This window comes from Oncorhynchus mykiss, chromosome 27, assembly GCF_057628025.1.
Source record: "Oncorhynchus mykiss isolate SJ-2025 chromosome 27, ASM5762802v1, whole genome shotgun sequence".
Lineage (NCBI taxonomy): Eukaryota > Metazoa > Chordata > Actinopteri > Salmoniformes > Salmonidae > Oncorhynchus > Oncorhynchus mykiss.
In genome coordinates, this window is record NC_143048.1 from 22,607,501 (window position 1) to 22,624,947 (window position 17,447).

At 43.7% G+C, this 17,447-nt stretch overlaps 1 protein-coding gene across 2 annotated transcripts in view; it reads left to right on the forward strand.

Moving 5' to 3' along the window:
* Positions 1 to 17,447, forward strand: part of LOC110507771 (membrane-associated phosphatidylinositol transfer protein 3) — a 146,760-nt gene that overhangs the window by 25,730 nt on the left and 103,583 nt on the right. The window contains exon 3 of one of the 2 annotated variants that reach the window (XM_036965164.2): positions 12,645 to 12,752. In XM_036965164.2, coding sequence (XP_036821059.1) covers positions 12,645 to 12,752 — 108 coding nt within the window. The remainder of the gene's footprint in view (positions 1 to 12,644; positions 12,753 to 17,447) is intronic. The other variant, XM_036965165.2, reaches the window with a different exon arrangement.

Below are 17,447 nucleotides of genomic sequence, written 5' to 3' on the forward strand. Positions count from 1 at the left end.
TTACAAACCTATCTCAGATCTAGAGGTTTCAGACTGAATGAGGAGGTCCAATTGTGTCTGATTATAATGGTTTAAAGCCCTCAAACTCAACTGGACCTCATCGTTCCTCTCTAATCAGGGACTGATTTAGACCTGGGACACCAGGTGTGTGTAATGAATAATCATGAAGAACAGAAACCCAGCATGCTTCAGACCTCCTGGGGTAAGAGTTGAATACCCCTTGTCTAAAGTATACCTACAGTGCATCCCAAATCTCTGCCACCATTGTTTTGTAATCAGGTGGCGCCACTCTTACATGACGCTCTCCCTCGGATGGAGACATCTGACATAGAACAATGTCTCTGCCAGTGTTCTCAGGCGAGGCTGCTCTACTGAGAGAAGATTGGAATGAGAATGGAAGATGTAGATTCCCCAATGTGTTTCGCAAGAGCGATATATTTTTCAGTTGGCTCGGTATCTGCTTTGCAAGATTTACAACTATCTGAGAAGACCTGAGTAGATATAGGACCCCTGATGAAACCAAACAAATGTAAGTTAATATATTTATATTATTCATGATGTATGAATCAGTTTTAGTCTACGTTTATTGCGTATTCTCACTGAAGCACAGCGTTGACTAATGCTCATTCCATTCACTTTTCATATGATAATGCAGACTTGAATTTGAATTTGAAAAATAACAGTGTGTTAGAGTATGTCAAATCAAGATAGTGTAAACTTGTCCTATAATATACATAAATTATTATGGGTCTGTCTCATTTGATATACCTTCAATAGAATGTGGATTCTCCCAGGTAATGCTTTGCCTCAGCGTGGCTGTGTCTGCCACTGTTTTGACTTAACGTGCTTTTCATACTCACTAGGTCTCACCTCATCCCTTTAATGTATCTAAAGGAATCAACCAAGGCTCTGTGCTTGGCTCTCAGCTTTATGAAGATGGATTGGAGTAATAGACTTCGCTCTGATCGATAGAGAGATGCACACCAGACAACTTATATCTCCATACCCCCCCACCTCTTTTACCAATGACTGTATATTTCACAAGCTATGAAAATCTCCCATCATTCTGAGTGAGTGCTCTCCATTCCAGGTGGATGGGTTATCTTGGCAAAGGGGAAACGCTGACTAACAGTCTCTTGATTAGAGGTCGACCGATTATGATTTTTCAGCTCCGATACCGATTATTTGAGTACCAAAAAAGCCGATACCGATTAATCGGACTATTTTTTAAATTATTTTTTTGTAATAATGACAATTACAACAATACTGAATGAACACTTATTTTAACTTAATATAATACATCAATAAAATCAATTTAGCCTCAAATAAATAATGAAACATGTTCAATTTGGTTTAAATAATGCAAAAACAAAGTGTTGGAGAAGAAAGTAAAAGTGCAATATGTGCCATGTAAGAAAGCTAATGTTTAAGTTCCTTGCTCAGAACATGAGAACATATGAAAGCTGGTGGTTCCTTTTAACATGAGTCTTCAATATTCCCAGGTAAGAAGTTTTAAGTTGTAGTTATTATAGGAATTATAGGACTATTTCCCTCTATACCATTTGTATTTCATTAACCTTTGACTATTGGATGTTCTTATAGGCACTTTAGTGTTGCCAGTGTAACAGTATAGCTTCTGTCCCTCTCCTCGCCCCTACCTGGGCTCGAACCAGGAACACATCGACAACAGCCACCCTCAAAGCAGCGTTACCCATGCAGAGCAAGGGAAACAACTACAGGCTCAGAGCAAGTGACGTTTGAAACGCTATTAGCGTGCACTAACTAGCTAGCCATTTCACTTCGGTTACACCAGCCTCATCTCAGGAGTTGATAAGCTTGAAGTCATAAACAGCGCAATGCTTGACGCACAACGAAGAACTGCTGGCAAAACACACGAAAGTGCTGTTTGAATGAATGTTTACGCGCCTGCTTCTGCCTACCACCGCTCAGTCAGATACTTAGATACTTGTATGCTTGTATGCTCAGTCAGATTATATGCAACGCAGGACACGCTAGATAATATCTAGTGATATCATCAACCATGTGTAGTTAACTAGTGATTATGATTGATTGTTTTTATAAGATAAGTTTAATGCTAGCTAGCAACTTACCGTGGCTCACTGCATTCGCGTAACAGGCAGTCTCCTTGTGGAGTGCACAAGGACTAGTTAACTGTAAGGTTGCAAGATTGGATCCCCCGAGCTGACAAGGTGAAAATCCGTCATTCTGCCCCTGAACGAGGCAGTTAACCCACCGTTCCTAGGCCACCATTGAAAATAAGAATGTGTTCTTAACTGACTTGCCTAGTTAAATAAAGATTAACTAAAGGTGTAAAAAAAATATTTAAAAAAATCTGCAAAACTTGAAATCGGCCCTAATTAATCGGTTATTCCGATTAATCGGTCGACCTCTACTCTTGACCACAGCACAGGTCAAGAGATAACAATCAATTAAACCAGTGGCATGGTGTCTGTTGGCTGTGTTTAAATTTCAAGTAAACTGTCAAAATAAAGAGAGTCGCACACTCCGTATATAAACTCCCAGTAATTTATTTGGTATTTACCAACGTTTTGAAGGAGGCACAGTGATGCCGAAACGTTGGTAAATACCCAATAAATTACTGGGAGTTTATATATGGATTGTGCGACTCTCTATATTTCGATAGTTTACTTGAAATTGAAACACAGTCAACAGACACCAGACACCACTGGTTTTCTATGTTATTGTTTGTTGTCTCTTGACCCATGATATGGTCAAGAGACTGTTAGTCAGCATTTCTCCTTTGCCAACCCATCCCCCTTACAGGTGTATTATATCAAGAAGCTGATTAAACAGCATCATCATTACACACATTTCTAAAAACCTGTTTTTGCCTTGTCATTATTGGGTATTGTGTGTAGATTGATGAGGATTTTAGAATAAGGCGGTAATGTAACAAAATTTGGAAAAAGTCAAGAGGTCTGAATACTTTCTGAATGCACTGTATAAGCTGGAAGTAGAAGCCTCAGAGTCGTTGTCCATTAGTTTACTCCAGTCAGAGGAGGGATGGTAGGGTAAGGGAACATAATAAATGAACATATATTAAAAACAATATATGCTATATGTACTGTATTTACCAAAAATATATATGGGAGATTGGAAATGATGCAGACAATTACATTGTTGGAAGCCACCATCTGTCTGCAATATATCTACCCCCTAAAAAACACAATAAATAAATAACCATTATCATACGCTGTAGCTAGGCTGCAGTGGGTATTTATGTGCTGTCCTGTTTGCAACCATGCTTTTTTAAATGTCATTTAAAAAAATGTAACCTTTATTTAACTAGGCAACTTTAACTTTACAATGACGGCCTACACTGGATGAAGCCGGGCCATTGTGAGCCGCTCTATGGGTCTCCCAATCACGGCCGGTTGTGATACAGCTTGGATTCGAACCAGGGTGTCTGTAGTGACGCCTCTAGCACTGAGATGTAGTGCCTTAGACCGCTGCGCTACACGGGAGCCATCGGGATGATGTTGGGAGGATGTTGTTGACATAGTGATCATTGCCATCCAGAGTTTACATCCGTTCTGACTACATACCTCCTGCTCTACACAATCAATGTCTTCCTTTTCTTCTCTCCCTAACTCTCTGTGCGGTCTGGTTGAAGGACATTCCTGCATCCCTCCCACTCTCTTCTTTTTCATCTAGGGCTGTCAGTTGTAGGGTAATCTCATCCTTCATTAATTCCTTCTCTGGATCAGATGTTGCTTTATTTAGGCTTTCCTTCTGGTCCTCTTGGTGCTGGGCTAGGGCAGTGGAGGCTTTTATTTAGTCTGTGTTATCTGGTTCTGGCTGCTTGTATATTTGATCTGTTTGCATAGCTGAAATCTACTTTCCTCTGCTCAGAGCACCGGGCTTTCTGTTGTGTTCTTTTCTTTACTTTAAACATGTTTCACACCTCACAGGCGTTGTGTTCTTCTCTCTATTTTAAACATGTTTCACACCTCACAGGCGTTGTGTTCTTCTCTCTACTTTAAACATGTTTCACACCTCACAGGCGTTGTGTTCTTCTCTCTACTTTAAACATGTTTCACACCTCACAGGCGTTGTGTTCTTCTCTCTACTTTAAACATGTTTCACACCTCACAGGCGTTGTGTTCTTCTCTCTACTTTAAACATGTTTCACACCTCACAGGCGTTGTGTTCTTCTCTCTACTTTAAACATGTTTCACACCTCACAGGCGTTGTGTTCTTCTCTCTATTTTAAACATGTTTCACACCTCACAGGCGTTGTGTTCTTCTCTCTACTTTAAACATGTTTCACACCTCACAGGCGTTGTGTTCTTCTCTCTATTTTAAACATGTTTCACACCTCACAGGCGTTGTGTTCTTCTCTCTACTTTAAACATGTTTCCACCTCACAGGCGTTGTGTTCTTCTCTCTACTTTAAACATGTTTCCACCTCACAGTTGTGTTCTTCTCTCTACTTTAAACATGTTTCACACCTCACAGGCGTTGTGTTCTTCTCTCTACTTTAAACATGTTTCACACCTCACAGGCGTTGTGTTCTTCTCTCTACTTTAAACATGTTTCACACCTCACAGTTGTGTTCTTCTCTCTACTTTAAACATGTTTCCACCTCACAGTTGTGTTCTTCTCTCTACTTTAAACATGTTTCACATCTCACAGGCGTTGTGTTCTTCTCTCTACTTTAAACTTTAAACATGTTTCACACCTCACAGGCGTTGTGTTCTTCTCTCTACTTTAAACATGTTTCCACCTCGCAGGCGTTGTGTTCTTCTCTCTACTTTAAACATGTTTCACACCTCACAGGCGTTGTGTTCTTCTCTCTACTTTAAACATGTTTCCACCTCGCAGGCGTTGTGTTCTTCTCTCTACTTTAAACATGTTTTACACCTCACAGTCGTGTTCTTCTCTCTACTTTAAACATGTTTCCACCTCACAGTTGTGTTCTTCTCTCTACTATAAACATGTTTTACACCTCACAGTCGTGTTCTTCTCTCTACTTTAAACATGTTTCCACCTCACAGTTGTGTTCTTCTCTCTACTATAAACATGTTTTACACCTCACAGTCGTGTTCTTCTCTCTACTTTAAACATGTTTCCACCTCACAGTTGTGTTCTTCTCTCTACTTTAAACATGTTTCACACCTCACAGGCGTTGTGTTCTTCTCTCTACATTAAACATGTTTCACACCTCACAGGCGTTGTGTTCTTCTCTCTACTTTAAACATGTTTCACATCTCACAGGCGTTGTGTTCTTCTCTCTACATTAAACATGTTTCACACCTCACAGGCGTTGTGTTATTCTCTCTACTTTAAACATGTTTCACACCTCACAGGCGTTGTGTTCTTCTCTCTACTTTAAACATGTTTCCACCTCGCAGGCGTTGTGTTCTTCTCTCTACTTTAAACATGTTTCACACCTCACAGGCGTTATGTTCTTCTCTCTACTTTAAACATGTTTCCAGCTCACAGTCGTGTTCTTCCGTTGTGGCTGTAAGCTGCTCTCATCAGCGATGCTCTCTGGGAAATGACTCTTCCTGTCTTAACTCGGGCCTTTCTCAACTCCTGCAGAGTGTTGTTGGGATCTGGATGCTGAAATGTGTGTGTATGTGTTGTCTGCATCTACACATGTTAATGTACAGTATTTGCATAGCTATGTAAATTTGTTTGAAATGCATCTACACATTTTTGTGTATTTGCATGTGTGTGTTGACAGAGAAAGACAGAAAGAAAGAGAAGGAAGATAAAGGGCTGAAGAGACAGACAGTGACCAGTAGGCCTCCCAGTGTGATCGTAGTGGACAGGCCTGGCAGGACAGTTTCACAGACACTCTGAGATGCCAGGAATGTGTGAGTGTGTGTGTGTGTGTGTGTGTGTGTGAGAGAGCAAGAGAGAGAGAGCAGTGTATTGGACATGGTGTGTCACTCTGTCTCTATGAGCCAGCCCATAAAGGACTACCATCTGACCAGGGTACTGTGACTGCAGAAGCCCAGAGTGACCATCACAGCAGACAACCACTCTGACCATGGTACTGTGACTGCAGCAGGCCAGAGCGACCGTCACAGCAGACAACCACTCTGACCATGGTACTGTGACTGCAGCAGGCCAGAGCGACCGTCACAGCAGACAACCACTCTGACCATGGTACTGTGACTGCAGCAGGCCAGAGCGACCGTCACAGCAGACAACCACTCTGACCATGGTACTGTGACTGCAGCAGGCCAGATCGACCGTCACAGCAGACAACCACTCTGACCATGGTACTGTGACTGCAGCAGGCCAGAGCAACCGTCACAGCAGACAACCATTCTGACCATGGTACTGTGACTGCAGCAGGCCAGAGCAACCGTCACAGCAGACAACCACTCTGACCATGGTACTGTGACTGCAGCAGGCCAGATCAACCGTCACAGCAGACAACCACTCTGACCATGGTACTGTGACTGCAGCAGGCCAGAGCAACCGTCACAGCAGACAACCACTCTGACCATGGTACTGTGACTGCAGCAGGCCAGAGAGACCGTCACAGCAGACAACCACTCTGACCATGGTACTGTGACTGCAGCAGGCCAGAGCGACCGTCACAGCAGACACCAGTCTGACCATGGTACTGTGACTGCAGCAGGCCAGAGCGACCGTCACAGCAGACAACCACTCTGACCATGGTACTGTGACTGCAGCAGGCCAGAGCGACCGTCACAGCAGACAACCACTCTGACCATGGTACTGTGACTGCAGCAGGCCAGAGTGACCATCACAGCAGACAGCCACTCTGACCATGGTACTGTGACTGCAGCAGGCCAGAGCGACCGTCACAGCAGACAACCAGTCTGACCATGGTACTGTGACTGCAGCAGGCCAGAGCAACCGTCACAGCAGACAACCAGTCTGACCATGGTACTGTGACTGCAGCAGGCCAGAGCAACCGTCACAGCAGACAACCACTCTGACCATTACTCATGCTCATCATTAGCACATCACGCTGGCTCTGATGACCGTCCAATGGGAGTCTGTTAATCCTCTGATTGGTAGTTACACGCCGTGTGTCACTGATGTAGTCTCTTTTCACACCTGCTGTGTCTGGGTTTGGCTAAACTAGGGGAAATGTAGCAAAGGACAGAAATAAACTGTATGGAAATGTCTGTATTGACAGAATCAAATATGGATTTTTTTGTGGCAACCGTTCGTCTAACCCCGCTCTCTGTGTATCTGTGTGCAGTAGATTCTATCTGCTGTGCCTGTGTGTAGATTATATCTGCTGTCCCTGTGTGTATGTGCCCCAGTAGATTATATCTGCTGTCCCTGTGTGTATGTGTCCCAGTAGATTCTATCTGCTGTCCCTGTGTGTATGTGTCCCAGTAGATTCTATCTGCTGTCCCTGTGTGTATGTGTCCCAGTAGATTCTATCTGCTGTTCCTGTGTATATGTGCCCCAGTAGATTATATCTGCTGTCCCTGTGTGTATGTGTCCCAGTAGATTCTATCTGCTGTCCCTGTGTGTATGTGTCCCAGTAGATTCTATCTGCTGTCCCTGTGTGTATGTGTCCCAGTAGATTCTATCTGCTGTCCCTGTGTGTATGTGTCCCAGTAGATTATATCTGCTGTTCCTGTGTGTATGTGCCCCAGTAGATTATATCTGCTGTCCCTGTGTGTATGTGTCCCAGTAGATTCTATCTGCTGTCCCTGTGTGTATGTGTCCCAGTAGATTCTATCTGCTGTCCCTGTGTGTATGTGTCCCAGTAGATTCTATCTGCTGTTCCTGTGTGTATGTGCCCCAGTAGATTATATCTGCTGTCCCTGTGTGTATGTGTCCCAGTAGATTCTATCTGCTGTCCCTGTGTGTATGTGTCCCAGTAAATTCTATCTGCTGTCCCTGTGTGTATGTGCCCCAGTAGATTCTATCTGCTGTCCCTGTGTGTATGTGCCCCAGTAGATTCTATCTGCTGTCCCTGTGTGTATGTGTCCCAGTAGATTTTATCTGCTGTCCCTGTGTGTATGTTTCCCAGTAGATTTTATCTGCTGTCCCTGTGTGTATGTGTCCCAGTAGATTATATCTGCTGTCCCTGTGTGTATGTGTCCCAGTAGATTCTATCTGCTGTCCCTGTGTGTATGTGTCCCAGTATATTCTATCTGCTGTCCCTGTGTGTATGTGTCCCAGTAGATTCTATCTGCTGTTCCTGTGTGTATGTGCCCCAGTAGATTATATCTGCTGTCCCTGTGTGTATGTGTCCCAGTAGATTCTATCTGCTGTCCCTGTGTGTATGTGTCCCAGTAGATTATATCTGCTGTCCCTGTGTGTATGTGTCCCAGTAGATTCTATCTGCTGTTCCTGTGTGTATGTGTCCCAGTAGATTCTATCTGCTGTTCCTGTGTGTATGTGCCCCAGTAGATTATATCTGCTGTCCCTGTGTGTATGTGTCCCAGTAGATTCTATCTGCTGTTCCTGTGTGTATGTGCCCCAGTAGATTATATCTGCTGTCCCTGTGTGTATGTGTCCCAGTAGATTCTATCTGCTGTCCCTGTGTGTATGTGTCCCAGTAAATTCTATCTGCTGTCCCTGTGTGTATGTGCCCCAGTAGATTCTATCTGCTGTCCCTGTGTGTATGTGCCCCAGTAGATTCTATCTGCTGTCCCTGTGTGTATGTGTCCCAGTAGATTTTATCTGCTGTCCCTGTGTGTATGTTTCCCAGTAGATTTTATCTGCTGTCCCTGTGTGTATGTGCCCCAGTAGATTCTATCTGCTGTCCCTGTGTGTATGTGTCCCAGTAGATTTTATCTGCTGTCCCTGTGTGTATGTTTCCCAGTAGATTTTATCTGCTGTCCCTGTGTGTATGTGTCCCAGTAGATTATATCTGCTGTCCCTGTGTGTATGTGTCCCAGTAGATTCTATCTGCTGTCCCTGTGTGTATGTGTCCCAGTATATTCTATCTGCTGTCCCTGTGTGTATGTGTCCCAGTAGATTCTATCTGCTGTTCCTGTGTGTATGTGCCCCAGTAGATTATATCTGCTGTCCCTGTGTGTATGTGTCCCAGTAGATTCTATCTGCTGTCCCTGTGTGTATGTGTCCCAGTAGATTATATCTGCTGTCCCTGTGTGTATGTGTCCCAGTAGATTCTATCTGCTGTTCCTGTGTGTATGTGTCCCAGTAGATTCTATCTGCTGTTCCTGTGTGTATGTGCCCCAGTAGATTATATCTGCTGTCCCTGTGTGTATGTGTCCCAGTAGATTCTATCTGCTGTTCCTGTGTGTATGTGCCCCAGTAGATTATATCTGCTGTCCCTGTGTGTATGTGTCCCAGTAGATTCTATCTGCTGTCCCTGTGTGTATGTGTCCCAGTAAATTCTATCTGCTGTCCCTGTGTGTATGTGCCCCAGTAGATTCTATCTGCTGTCCCTGTGTGTATGTGCCCCAGTAGATTCTATCTGCTGTCCCTGTGTGTATGTGTCCCAGTAGATTTTATCTGCTGTCCCTGTGTGTATGTTTCCCAGTAGATTTTATCTGCTGTCCCTGTGTGTATGTGTCCCAGTAGATTATATCTGCTGTCCCTGTGTGTATGTGTCCCAGTAGATTCTATCTGCTGTCCCTGTGTGTATGTGTCCCAGTATATTCTATCTGCTGTCCCTGTGTGTATGTGTCCCAGTAGATTCTATCTGCTGTCCCTGTGTGTATGTGTCCCAGTATATTCTATCTGCTGTCCCTGTGTGTATGTGTCCCAGTAGATTCTATCTGCTGTCCCTGTGTGTATGTGTCCCAGTAGACTCTATCTGCTGTCTCTGTGTGTATGTGTCCCAGTAGATTCTATCTGCTGTCCCTGTGTGTATGTGCCCCAGTAGATTCTATCTGCTGTCCCTGTGTGTATGTGTCCCAGTAGATTTTATCTGCTGTCCCTGTGTGTATGTGTCCCAGTAGATTCTATCTGCTGTCCCTGTGTGTATGTGTCCCAGTAGATTCTATCTGCTGTCCCTGTGTGTATGTGTCCCAGTAGATTTTATCTGCTGTTCCTGTGTGTAGATTATATCTGCTGTCCCTGTGTGTATGTGTCCCAGTAGATTCTATCTGCTGTCCCTGTGTGTATGTGTCCCAGTGGATTTTATCTGCTGTTCCTGTGTGTATGTGTCCCAGTAGATTATATCTGCTGTCCCTGTGTGTATGTGTCCCAGTAGATTCTATCTGCTGTCCCTGTGTGTATGTGTTCCAGTAGATTCTATCTGCTGTCCCTGTGTGTATGTGTCCCATTAGATTGTATCTGCTGTCCCTGTGTGTATGTGTCCCAGTAGATTATATCTGCTGTCCCTGTGTGTATGTGTCCCAGTAGATTCTATCTGCTGTCCCTGTGTGTATGTGTCCCAGTAGATTCTATCTGCTGTCCCTGTGTGTATGTGTCCCAGTATATTCTATCTGCTGTCCCTGTGTGTATGTGTCCCAGTAGATTTTATCTGTTGTCCCTGTGTGTATGTGTCCCAGTAGATTCTATCTGCTGTCCCTGTGTGTATGTGTCCCAGTATATTCTATCTGCTGTCCCTGTGTGTATGTGTCCCAGTAGATTCTATCTGCTGTCCCTGTGTGTATGTGTCCCAGTAGATTCTATCTGCTGTCCCTGTGTGTATGTGTCCCAGTATATTCTATCTGCTGTCCCTGTGTGTATGTGTCCCAGTAGATTTTATCTGTTGTCCCTGTGTGTATGTGTCCCAGTAGATTCTATCTGCTGTCCCTGTGTGTATGTGTCCCAGTATATTCTATCTGCTGTCCCTGTGTGTATGTGTCCCAGTAGATTCTATCTGCTGTCCCTGTGTGTATGTGTCCCAGTAGACTCTATCTGCTGTCTCTGTGTGTATGTGTCCCAGTAGATTCTATCTGCTGTCCCTGTGTGTATGTGCCCCAGTAGATTCTATCTGCTGTCCCTGTGTGTATGTGTCCCAGTAGATTTTATCTGCTGTCCCTGTGTGTATGTTTCCCAGTAGATTTTATCTGCTGTCCCTGTGTGTATGTGTCCCAGTAGATTCTATCTGCTGTCCCTGTGTGTATGTGTCCCAGTAGATTATATCTGCTGTCCCTGTGTGTATGTGTCCCAGTAGATTCTATCTGCTGTCCCTGTGTGTATGTGTTCCAGTAGATTCTATCTGCTGTCCCTGTGTGTATGTGTCCCAGTGGATTCTATCTGCTGTCCCTGTGTGTATGTGTCCCAGTAGATTCTATCTGCTGTCCCTGTGTGTATGTGTCCCAGTAGATTTTATCTGCTGTTCCTGTGTGTAGATTATATCTGCTGTCCCTGTGTGTATGTGTCCCAGTAGATTCTATCTGCTGTCCCTGTGTGTATGTGTCCCAGTGGATTTTATCTGCTGTTCCTGTGTGTATGTGTCCCAGTAGATTATATCTGCTGTCCCTGTGTGTATGTGTCCCAGTAGATTCTATCTGCTGTCCCTGTGTGTATGTGTTCCAGTAGATTCTATCTGCTGTCCCTGTGTGTATGTGTCCCATTAGATTGTATCTGCTGTCCCTGTGTGTATGTGTCCCAGTAGATTATATCTGCTGTCCCTGTGTGTATGTGTCCCAGTAGATTCTATCTGCTGTCCCTGTGTGTATGTGTCCCAGTAGATTCTATCTGCTGTCCCTGTGTGTATGTGTCCCAGTAGACTCTATCTGCTGTCTCTGTGTGTATGTGTCCCAGTAGATTTTATCTGTTGTCCCTGTGTGTATGTGTCCCAGTAGATTCTATCTGCTGTCCCTGTGTGTATGTGTCCCAGTAGATTCTATCTGCTGTCCCTGTGTGTATGTGTTCCAGTAGATTCTATCTGCTGTCCCTGTGTGTATGTGTCCCAGTGGATTCTATCTGCTGTCCCTGTGTGTATGTGTCCCAGTAGATTCTATCTGCTGTCCCTGTGTGTATGTGTCCCAGTAGATTTTATCTGCTGTTCCTGTGTGTAGATTATATCTGCTGTCCCTGTGTGTATGTGTCCCAGTAGATTCTATCTGCTGTCCCTGTGTGTATGTGTCCCAGTGGATTTTATCTGCTGTTCCTGTGTGTATGTGTCCCAGTATATTCTATCTGCTGTCCCTGTGTGTATGTGTTCCAGTAGATTCTATCTGCTGTCCCTGTGTGTATGTGTCCCAGTAGATTTTATCTGCTGTCCCTGTGTGTATGTGTCCCAGTAGATTCTATCTGCTGTCCCTGTGTGTATGTGTCCCAGTAGATTATATCTGCTGTCGCTGTGTGTATGTGTCCCAGTGTCCCTGTGTCTATTCCTGTGTCTGTCTAGATTTCCCCTCCTGCTCTATGTTAACCAACCAAATAATCTGTTCAGTTCTCAGCATCAACTATGTGATTAGGTTCTATGTGATTGGGTTCTATGATAATATAATGGTGGAATGCAGGTCGCCATTAACCGAAAGACAATTTAATGGTGCGTCAGTATCCGAAAGGTTGCTGGTTCACCCAGTCGTGCCAACTAGGTGAAAAGTCTTTCCATGTGCCCTTGACCAAGGCACTAACCCTTAATGCTCCTTTAAAATACTCTGGATGAGAGTGTCTGCTAAATGACTAAAATGCTAATGTAAATCTTCCTCCCTGTGTGTCTGTGTGTCCCAGCAGACAGATTGTAACCCTCCTCCCTGTGTGTCTGTGTGTCCCAGCAGATGTGCTGGAGGGGAAGAGTGCCATCCTCCTGGGGATGAGTCAGTGGAACTCCAACGACCTGGTGGAGCAGATCGAGACCCTGGGACACATGGACCAATCACAAGGTATGTTACACGCAGGGTATACTGCGGGCATGAGAGGGCACTAATGCCCGCTGAACATCTTTTCAACTCTCTCCATCTCCTATTGTAGTACTGCGGAGCTGCTCGCTCTCTAAGACATACATGCACGCTCTAACACAAAAAAGCGCAAACTCACACGCACACATAAACAAAGAATTTCACACAACAAAACATAAATGAGGGCTTTGAATCATTCAAATTAAAACAAATTCAATCATGCATTTATCTGTTTGTACATTCGGTTAGTTTAACAGAAATCAGACAGGGCTTGATGCTCTGCTGCATGTATTGATTTGTAAAATTTGAATTTTCCTCCTTGTTATCGGTCAATACAATCTCCCACAAACAATTTAGTTTGTGCTTATGGTTTATTTTCGTTTTTGTTTAATTTTTGTATTTTTTTATTTATTTAATCTCAGTGCTCTGATTTGCAAACCCCAGGGATTTATTTGGTCTTAAGTAACTCCCTCTCTCTTGGTTATTATTTTGGTCTTTGAAGATTGACAGGCCCTTTTCCAGAGGCAAATCCATGCATGCCTACTGGAAGCAGCTACAGTAATTCAACTACCTTCTCTGGAAATTACCTCTCCATCACTCTGCTTCCCTTTATTCAGACTGGCGATGTTTATCAACTGACATCAACTGTATCAAAACTGTATTTCATCTTAAATCCCATTCATGAAATATTGGTTAGTGTTAAATGGAATGGAGGGTTTTTCAAATGATTTTCAAATTGATCTTACAAGTGATTTCCCAAATTAGCTAATTCAGTGTACTGCAGACTCATGCAAATGACTCTCTGTAATGTATATTCATGTTTTATATAGTCTCAGCACAGGTAGATCACCAGAACATTTTGACTGAACCAAGCGGTGGTGGGGGAGGCTCAGTTTAGAGACTGCAACAAAAACAGCCGCTCAAAACAGATGACTCACTGAGCCACCCAGTTAATAAGCCCTGTCTATAGTCTTAGGTTGAATCCCATACGGCACCCTATTCCCTATGAAGTGCACTACTTTTGACCAGAGCCCTATTGCCCCTGGTCAAAAGTAGTGCATTACATAGGGAACAGTGTGCTTTTTGAGACACAGCTCGAGTGTTTACCCCAACAGCCAATGCAAATCCAGCTGAATTTCTCTATTGGGCAAGACAATGGGGAATTAAGAAAATGGGGTGGGCCATGCATCATGCCTACTAGTGTCTCCCTCTCTTTCTCCCATGCCACCATATAGAAATCACCTCATTTCTGGCTGGCCCCAGTCCTTGTGCACACTTTGCAAGGGGGAAGGGTGGGGTGGGACGTCACTTGCCAAAATATGCACATCAAACATCTCCAAATCATTGTTAGATGAAGGAGGGATGGATATCAATGTGAACTATTTGGGGATTGTTTTTTCCTGCTGAATACAGACATTATTATTCATTCTGCGAGTTTTTGCAGTCTCGATTTTAACATGTAAATCTTGGTGGGGCAAAAAAACAAATGTGGGATGCATGCCAGCAAAGCCACTACACAACACAACACTAAACAATACATTACTTGCACTATAACAGTGACAAACAGTGCTAACAAACTGTTAGGGCCTACATAAAGCTGTCCCAACAGCAGTTCCAACATCTTACCACTGCTACACCTGGCTAACAGCGGAATCTTGTCTGACAGCGCAACAGTTCATTCAGCCTCATTTACTGCCTTTAAAAAAACATGTCTGACTTGCTTAAACAAATGTGGTTTCTAATGACAATTAAGATGTACAGACTATGGCATAAGGGGACAACAAGCGGATAAGAGGCAATCCGTTATTTCGATCAAGACATTAATGAGCGAGCTAGGACGGACGTAGTCAATATAACTATTTGTTTAGCACTTTTGAAAAGTACAGGGACAGAATTCAGAACACGGGCCGTTCTTACAGTGTTCTCCCTGTACACCAAGTCAGAACCGTATGATAAATAAAGGGGGCATATAAGCAGACAATGAAAGCTCTTACAATATTCAATGATTACCTTTCTCCAAAACAGCTTATAGGCTAAATGTGCAACACCAAGTCAGAACAGTAGGCGACATTAAGATGGGGAAATATACCACATTATTATGTTGAGGCACATGGGCTACTAATAGCTTACTAAACAACATACACTTAGTATTACTTTCTTAGCTACAGTATACATACCTCCCTGGCATATGACATAATGTATGCAGCAGCAGCACTACGACCTGGAATACGACTTTCCCAAAGCGGATCCTTTGTTCGAACCACCGAAGGCATAAGAACTGATTCCAGAGGCTGACCCAAAACAATGTTGACGCAGAAAAGGTAAACGGAGCGGTCTTCTAGTCAGACTTCGGAGGCGCACACACCACCCTCCGTTTCTGAGTATATTACTCGCTAATGTCCAGTCTCTAAATAACAAGGTAGACAAAATTTGGGCAAGGGTTGCTTTCCAAAGAGACATCCGGGATTGTAGCATACTCTGTTTCATGGAAACATGGCTCTCTGGGGAAATGCTGTCAGAGTCGGTACAGCCACCTGGATTGTTTATGCGTCGCATCAACGGGAATAAGCATCTCTCCGGGAAGAAGAAGGGTGGGGGTGTATGTCACATGACATGGTGTAATTGTAACAACATACAGGAACTCAAGTCCTTCTGTTCACCTGACATAGAATTCCTTACAATCAAATGCCAACAGTATTATCTCCCAAGATAATTCTCGTCGATTATTGTCACAGCCGTGTATATCTCCCCTCAAGCCGATACCACGACCGCCCTCAAGGAACTCCACTGGACTCTATGCAAACTGGAAACCATATATCCTGAGGCTGCATTTATTGTAGCTGGGGATTTTAACAAAGCAAATTTGAAAACAAGCCTACCTAAATTCTATCAGCATATTGATTGTAGTACCCGGGCTGGCAAAATACTGGATCACTCCTACTCTTACTTCCGTGATGCATACAAGGCCCTTCCCGCCCTCCAAATCTGACCACGACTCCATTTTGCTTCTCCCCTCCTATAGGCAAAAACTCAAACAGGATGTACCAGTGACAAGGACCATTCAATGCTGGTCTGACCAATCGGAATCCATCCTTCAACATTGTTTTGATCATGCGGACTGGGACATGTTCCGGGTAGCCTCAGAGAATAATATAGATTTATACGCTGATTCGGTGAGTGAGTTTATAAGGAAGTGCATAGGACATGTTGTACCCACTGTGACTATTAACCTTTTTGGGATAGGGGGCAGCATTTTCACTTTTGGATGAATAGCGTGCCCAGAGTGAACTGCCTCCTACTCTGTCCCAGATGCTAATATATGCATATTATTATTAGTATTGGATAGAAAACACTGAGGTTTCTAAAACTGTTTGAATGATGTCTGTGAGTATAACATAAATCATATGGCAGATGAAAACCTGAGAAAAATCTGAGGTTTGTAGTTTTTCAAAACTTGGCCTACCGAATACACAGTGTCTATGGAGTCAAGTCGCACTTCCTACGGCTTCCACTACATGTCAACCGTCTTTAAAAACTTGAATGAGGATTCTACTATAAAGGTGGGACTCATGTGACCTGTTTGAGTCAGTGGTCTGGCAGAGTGTCTCAGGCTCGTGACGCGAGCTCCCGACAGAATTAGCTCTCGTTCCAGTGCTTTTCTTCAGTCATAGGAATTCTCCGGTTGGAACATTATTGATGTTTTATGTTAAAAACATCCTAAAGATTGATTCCATACATCACTTGACCTGTTTCTACGACCTGTAACGGAACTTTTCGAGTTTTTGTCTGGAGGAAGTGCTCGCGCCTCATGAAGATGGATTTCTGGGCTGAACACGCTAACATCAAGTGGCTATTTGGACATAAATGATGGACTTTTTGGAACTTTATGGAACAAATCAGTCATTTATTGTCGAACTGGGATTCCTGGGAGTGCCTTCTGATGAAGATCATCAAAGGTAAGTAAATATTTATAGTGTTATTTCTAACTTCTGTTGACTCCAAAATGGAGGGTATTTCTCTGGCTGGATTGGACTCTGAGTGCCGTTCTCAGATTATGCTTTTTCCATAAAGTTATTTTGAAATCTGACACAGCGGTTGCATTAAGGAGAAGTCTATCTTTAATTCTGTGAATAACACAGAACTGTACTTTTATCAATGTTTATTATGAGTATTTCTGCAAAATCACCGGATGTTTTGGAATCAAAACATTACTGCACGTAACGCTCCAATGTAAACTGAGATTTTTGGATATAAATATGCACATTATCGAACAAAACATACATGTATTGTGTAACATGATGTCCTATGAGTGTCATCTGACGAAGATCATCAAAGGTTAGTGATTAATTTTATCTGATTGTTAGTAATTACTATCTTGTCTCATCGCTGCAACTCCCGTACGGGGCTCGGGAGAGACGAAGGTCGAAAGCCATGCATCCTCCGAAACACAACCCAACCAAGCCGCACTGCTTCTTAACACAGCACGCCGCTACCCCGGTTACCACGCACTGCGCCCGGCCCGCCACAGGAGTCGCTGGTGCGCGATGAGACAAGGATATCCCTACCGGCCAAACCCTCCCTAACCCGGACGACTGCGATGCAGTGCCCTAGACCACTGCGCCACCCAGGAGGCCTGTGACTCCTATCTTTGGCTGGGAAAATGGCTGTGTTTTTTTGACT